This window comes from Petaurus breviceps, unplaced genomic scaffold (assembly GCF_028583685.1).
Source record: "Petaurus breviceps papuanus isolate PSGF00001 unplaced genomic scaffold, PetGlider_PUasm1.0 185, whole genome shotgun sequence".
In the NCBI taxonomy this organism is placed as follows: domain Eukaryota; kingdom Metazoa; phylum Chordata; class Mammalia; order Diprotodontia; family Petauridae; genus Petaurus; species Petaurus breviceps.
The window spans coordinates 41,776,266-41,782,988 of NW_027185797.1; the positions used below are offsets into that span (position 1 = coordinate 41,776,266).

General features: G+C 51.7%; 1 protein-coding gene across 3 annotated transcripts in view; it reads right to left on the minus strand.

Moving 5' to 3' along the window:
• Window positions 1-5,875: 5,875 nt before the first annotated feature.
• AP2S1 (adaptor related protein complex 2 subunit sigma 1) overlaps window positions 5,876-6,723 on the minus strand; it is a 4,373-nt gene continuing 3,525 nt past the window's right edge. For 2 of the 3 annotated variants that reach the window (XM_069089102.1, XM_069089101.1), the window contains 2 exons: window positions 6,397-6,456; window positions 5,876-6,285 (listed from right to left, as the gene is read on the minus strand). In XM_069089102.1, the coding sequence (XP_068945203.1) occupies window positions 6,184-6,285; window positions 6,397-6,456 (162 nt within the window). In that variant the 3' untranslated portion in view covers window positions 5,876-6,183. Of the gene's footprint in view, window positions 6,457-6,723 lie in introns of all 3 variants that reach the window. The other variant, XM_069089100.1, reaches the window with a different exon arrangement.

A 6,723-nucleotide genomic window follows, 5' to 3' on the forward strand; every position in this document is an offset into this window, starting at 1 on the left:
CATCCATCCATCCATCCATCCATCCATCCATCCATCCATCCATCCATCCATCATCTTGGTGTTTTCTCTTCTCTTTGTCCATATTCTCTATAAGAATAGCATGAAATGTTCTATCAAAAGCTTTGCTGTAGGGCTGGCTAGGTGGTGCAGTGAATAGATCACTGAGCCTGGAGACAGGAGGACCTGAGTTCAAATTTGACCTCAGACACTTAACATGTACTAGCCACGTGACCTTGGGCAAGTCACTTAACCCCAAAGCAAAACAAAAGCAAAGCTTTGCTTAAATCTAACAATTATATCCACAGCATCTTCCTAAGATTCCTGTTTAGAAATTTTATAGGCATACAACAATGGACAATCTACCAGCGCCATGCCAGGAAACTGAATCACTTTCATTTGAATTGTCTGAAGAAGATTCTGAAGATCACCTGGAAGGATAAGGTACCACACACTGAGGTCTTTACTCAAACTAAACTGCCAAGTATTCAAATTCTGCTTCAGAGAGCACAACTCCAATGGGCTGGCTGTGTTGTTCAAATGCAAAACGTATGCTTGCCAAAAAGACCGTTTTATGGAGAACTCACACAGGGCAAGCGCTCACATGGTGGTCAGAAGAAGCGATAGAAGGACACCCTCAAGGTCTCTCTCAAGAACCTAGGAATTGATCGTGTGCCATGGGAAACACTGGCACAGGATCGCTCAGCATGGTGTGCCCAACATCAGAGAAAGTGCTATACTCTATGAGCAAAGCTCATAGCAGCTCAAAGAACACACAGGATGTGCAAATTTAGAAAATCCACCCCAAATGTTCACTCGGACTGTTTGTGCCTGACCCACAGTAGAGCATTCCAAGCTTGTACTGCTCTGATCAGCCAGAGTCAGACACACTGAAACTTGACTTTGGTGTAGTGACGACGTTTTGGGCCTCTTCAAGAAGGAAGGGCAACCACCGCCATCAGAAATCTTAGAAAAGGGGGAAAGGGGGTTAGGCCGCCATGATGTGCTGGGGAGGAAACCTTGTTCCTTCTCTACAATCACTGCTTCCCTTTCCAGACTTCCTCCAACTCCCTTTAAGGATCCATTCTAGAATTTTCACTACAATGGAAATCCAGCCCACTGAGCTGCAGCAAGCAGATTCTGTCCTCTTTCCTTTCTTTTTAAATCACCATGATGTTTGCCAGGCTTGTGGTATCTCTGGCCCTTTCCATGATCTTTCCCATGACCATCCCAGCTGCCAGGTCCACTGTGGCTTCACCAAGGGCAAGCATAGCTCTCTCTCTCTCTACCTCCTTCACGACCTTGAGTAGTTTTATCCTTCTTTGCCCTTTTTCATGCTGTTCTTCTTTGCAGAAAAAACACCAGAGACAAAAAGCATTTCCACTGGTGTGAGTGATCATCCTCCCGGGTGAAGATCTTCTCTTTTGACCCTCCTTTGTCCCCCAGAATGACTAACCCCCCCAGCAATGTTGGGATCTTCTGATCCTGAGATTCAAGGAGGGCCTCCCAGGCGAGACAGAGGGGGCCGCTTTCTCAGAAACCGCTCTGACGAACCTGTCTGTGGTTTTGTCACCCGGGCTGCAGCTGGCCAGAGGGAGAGGGGTGGGAACCTAGGATCCAGGGGCTTTTCCCAAGCCCCTGGGGAGGAGGCTCCATAAGCAGATGAGTCACTTTGTACACCGGAGGAAAGCAAAGCCGCGCCCTCACTCAGGGTCATAGGACTGTAAACGCAGCGCTGGAAGGGGCGCCCAGGTGTTTGACTGATGGATGCACTTTATGAGACTGGTAATGGCACAATAAGCTTCGATGGGGATCATCTTTTTCAAAACCCAAGCCCATTCTTATGGAGATAAGGGAACATAAATAGAACTTGAGAACATAAGGAATCGAAATGAGAAACAGAACAGCTGATTCAAGGCAAGCAGCAGAGTATAGGATTCGAACCCAGATCCTTTGACTCAAGCAAAGCCAGGGCCCTTTCCACTGTTCCATGCTGTCTCCCTTACACCCAAGGTCACACCCAATGTAGAAAATGACAGGGGCAAGATTTGAACCCAAGACATAGGATCAAAGAATTAGCACCAGAAGGTCCCTTTCGGGAGTCATCTAATTTAACCCCTGTATTTTACAGGCAAGGAAACTGAGGGCCAGGAGTGTATAGTGAGCTTCCTGAGGTCACAAAGGTCACAGAGGCTGGATTTGAATCCAAATCATAGGAGCACAGACTTAGAGACAGTGTAATCCAATCTGTTAATTTAACACAGAAGAAAACTGAGGCACCAGGAGGTTAAGGGGCTGGCCTATCGTCACAGTGGTAAGTGATTGGATTTGAACCCCAGATCCTCGGATGCCTAGCCTAGGAATTTTCCATGGTACAGGGATACTGCTTCTGTGGCCTTTGTACTCTGGGCTCCTGGCTCTGAGCTCAGCTGGCATTTTTTCCATGATAGCACATTGCCTCTGGGAAAAGCACTTGCAGGAGAGGGTGAAATTTGGATCTCAGCTAGGAAAAGAAAAGGGACACTTTCCCCAAGATCTAGGCTCTCCCACACTGGTTCAGACACCACGAGATGGTTGAAGGCCTAGGTCTGGCTGTTTCCATAGAAACAGCTGGGCCCTGCCCCACCCCTCTGCTGAGTGAAAGAGATACGGTTGTCATGGCGACCCTCGTCCTCAGCAGGATTCCTGAACAATCTCGTTCCTCACCTCCTACCCCCCCACCCTCCCAGTAAAGCCCTAGGAGATTCAGGATAAAAATGGCTGCCTTCACTTCTCCCCAGCATACAACCTTTCTTCTCTGCTCTGGTCCCCTCCCTTTCCCATCTGTCTGTTCCTCATCTCTGGTCCCACTGCTGCTCTCAGGGACCGGGCCTCTCAGATAAAGGGAGCCTGGCAGAATTTGGGCCATGGGGGGGGGGGTACACAGCATACAGTGTTAGGTCACCTGAGTGCTGGGAACTTCCTGAGGGATTTCCCCCTCAGGGTTCTTTGTGCAAAGAAGGTGTGGTGATAGATGAACCTTACTTAGCCTTTGTTCAGATGTTCTATGATCCTAGAATTCCCAAGGCCCAAGATGGGCTCAGAGGGGCCAAGACTGAGTCTACTCAGGGACTCGAATTTCCAGATTCTTGGAAGTGCTATTGGATCAGGAGGGAAATGCAGGGTGGGTTCAGGAGTATATAGGCTCTCCCTAGGAGAAGTCAAGGGGGTTGGGGCAGAGGAACCATAAGACCCATACAGAACAGAAGGTGCCAAAAGCTGACGAGGTAGGAGATGGGGAGGGTGGCTACTGGGGGATTGTCCCCTTGTGGCTCACACCCAGGCTTCAGACCTGGGGATGTGGAGGGGGTGGAGGCAAAGGTGGGATGTCCCATCTCAGAAGAAACCTAGGGGCCACAGTCTGACTGGAAGGAGGAGGGAGGGAAGAAGAGGAGTCTCATGGAAGCCTTGCCTCCTGTCCCAAGCCCAGCTGCAGGGGCCAGGATGCATCTGATCCAACCACTTCAGAGGATCTAGCTCCTCCTTTTCTCCCTTTTAAAGGGCAGCTGGAGTCAGGAAGCCTGCCTGGCCAGCGCTTTGAGGCTGGGGATGAAAGGGGCTGGAGAAGGCCCCAGCAGCTTGTCAGGAGATGGGGGGATGGGAATAGGTGTCTCCTCCAGCTGGCGCTCTGAGAATACCTGGGTCTTCCTACACCCTCATCCTCAAATTTGGCACTTCCCAATACAAACCATTGTTGCCACCCCTAGACTGGTGTATTCCCAACATCCTTCCTCCCTCATCTCCTAAGAGCAATTAAAACCTCGGAGAATCAGGAATTGCCAACTTGTCTTCCCTAAAGCTGCCCTGGTTTGACAGAAGGGCCAGCAGGAAGTGGGACCCCCTACCAGGGCCTTGGAGATAGAGGCCTACGTGGGGGGCAAAGGCTTCTGTCTCCAACTTGCCTCGGGATGGAGCCTTGTCAGCCCATGTTCTGGAATTCTCTGCCCAAGCTTCCCAGGCATCAAGGATGCTCCCCAAGCTTCTCCAACCATCCCAGGCCCGCTGGGGAGTTAAACCTGAGCGACTGTCCATGACCTTCTCACAAATGGTTTAAAAATTATCTCCTGGTCCCTTTCAGGAACCAGACCTTGCTCAGGCTTTGTTAATCAGTCCCTGGTGGGAGGCTGGGCTCATCTTCCAAACTTGACCACTGCTCTCAATCCTTACTCCCCCAAGAGATATTTGGACCTCACGGCCTAAGAAGGCAGTGAGAGTGCCAGGCAGCTGGTGCCTTCCTTTCCTCTGTCTGTTTGTCCTTTCTTCCCTGGGCTGGGGCAGGAAACATTATCCCAGCTCTTTCTTCCATCTGGCAGGTAGGCAGGTAGAACCAGGCTGTCCTCCATTCGCTCTCTGAGCAAGGCCCAGCTTGGATCTCCACCAGTCAGGGCAGGCCCACTGCTGGCATCTCCTCCTCTCTGGGTCCCATGTGCCCTTGAGGAATAGGCAGCTACTGGCTTCTTTGGGGGTGGGTGGAAAATTAGAAGGGAGGAAAATCAAGGCTGCCCAAGGGCAATAAGAATGACAGGAATTATACTTCAAAGGCATAATCTCACTAGAATCTCACAACATTCTTTCCAGTGCCTATAGCTACTTTTTGTCCCCATTTCACAGAAGAGGAAACTGAGGGAGACCAAGGTAAAGTGACCTTCCCATGCTAACACAGCTGGAGTCTGAGGCTGGATTTGAATTCAGATCTCTCAGACTCTAAGACTGGCACTGGGGCTATCCACTGAGCTGCCTTGATGGCCCACCTTAGAGATGACCTCTCAGGCTCCTCACTGGCCAACCTGCCTTCCTGTTCTGGGGGTAGCAGCAACCCTGGACTGTCCTGGCTGACATTTTCCAGACTGACCAAGTGATGAGAATCTTCCCCTCAGAGGATGCTGTTCTTAGAATTCTCTAGTGTTTATCACTGAACCCCTCCTCACCTCAGCTGACAGGGTGCTCCAGCTGGGCAGGACCCATCCTGGCACAGGACAAAGCTCATTCAGTGTTTACTGTGGTGTATACTGTAGTTCACTGAAGAAAATCAAGCTGCCTCCTTCCAAAGGAGGGCCAGAGAAGGCTCAAATTCTCAGAGTCCAGATTCAAACCTGGGTCTTCCCAGTTAAAAGCCAGGTGTCTTTGCACTACCATGACATAGGAGCTTGGCAAGCTGGCTCTCAGTGCCCCAGCTCTGCTCCTGACTAGGGGATCTGAAGGACCTGGCATCCATAACCTTGTTTCTCTCCCAACCTTGTCCTGAGTTGCATCACTCTGGATGGGAGTGCCAGAGAGGCAGGGCTTCCCCAGCTAAGAGCCTCAAAGCTCTTGGGACCCGCCCAGTTGGGAGGCCCAGGTGTCCAGGTGCCAGCTGGGCAGGGGGGAGGGGCTTCCCCATCTCTCCCCAGGCCTGAGGATCAGCCCCAGCCCTCCCCTTTCTCTACCCACCACTGTCGAGGAGAGATGGGGAACCTTCAGAAAGTCACTGCCAAGTCCAAAAATGGCATCCCAGGAATCCCACTGGCAAGAGACTCCACAAACCCTGGATGAGGTCTCCATCTACCTCTGCCTGGCTGTTTGCCTCTTGGCCTTGATTTCTACTCTTGTAAAATAAGGGGGCCAGGGTTGGACTAGATGGTCTCTCCAAGGCCCCTTTTAGCCCTGGGATTCTATCTCCAATTCAAAATCCTTTAAGATCCAAAGAGTCAGATTTTTAGTCTTAAAAAGCTGTGGAACTTTTAAAGCTCAGAGGCCCAGACTCAGGCACCAAGAGGAGACTGGGAAAGATAAACAAAGGGGGCCCAGGAAGAAGCTAACACCAAGGAGAGAAGCCGCAGGAAGAAGAGAGAAGGCAGTGGGCAGGCCAGGTCCACAACTTTATTGGGAGCTCCAGGTACACACATATGTACATATGCACGCACACACACACGCACACGCACAGGCTTGCTCACATGCTCACGGCATCACTGCCATGACAGCAGGGTTACAGGGTGTATGGCACCACACACAGGGGACTCCCCTCCTCCTGATCCCGGCCAGGGTGTGGTCCCACCGTCCCAGACGGTAAACTCAGAGCATCTGCTGGGCAATGGGGGTAGGAGGACAGAGGGGCAGGGACAGGGGCTGGGGGGTGGATATCCTGGGCTTGGGACCACCTGGGCCCCCTCACTCCAGGGACTGCAGCATCAAGAGCTGTTTGAGCACCTTCGTCTGGCTCGTCTCTCGAATCTCCCCAGCCAGGAACATCTCATCCACCACTGTGTAAACCTGCAGAGGGAGAGGGGTAGTTGGCTCTGGGGAGTCCCTGGCCTGGGGCACTGGCTCAGTGGAGAGGAAAATCTGGATCTCTGGGCCTCCCTCAGCCTCAGGGGGCCCTACCTTGTAGAAATTGAAGACCAAGTCCAGTTCACAGACATTGTGGAAATATTCATTTAAGACCTACGAGACAGGGAAACAGAGGCAGTAAGGACTCCAACAGCAGAGACTCAAAGACAAAAAGGCGCAGGCTGGAAGGAAGGTGGTTTTGTCAGAAGTAAAGGGCAGCTCCCTTTCCCCTCCTTCCAGCCCCCCCATTTGAAAGTCCCTCTGCTGACCAGCCCCCCATCTGAGAGTCCCTCTGCTGACCAGCCCCCCCATCTGAGGGTCCATCTGCTGACCAGCCCCCCATCTGAGGGTCCCTCTGCTGACCAGCCCCCCATCTGAGGG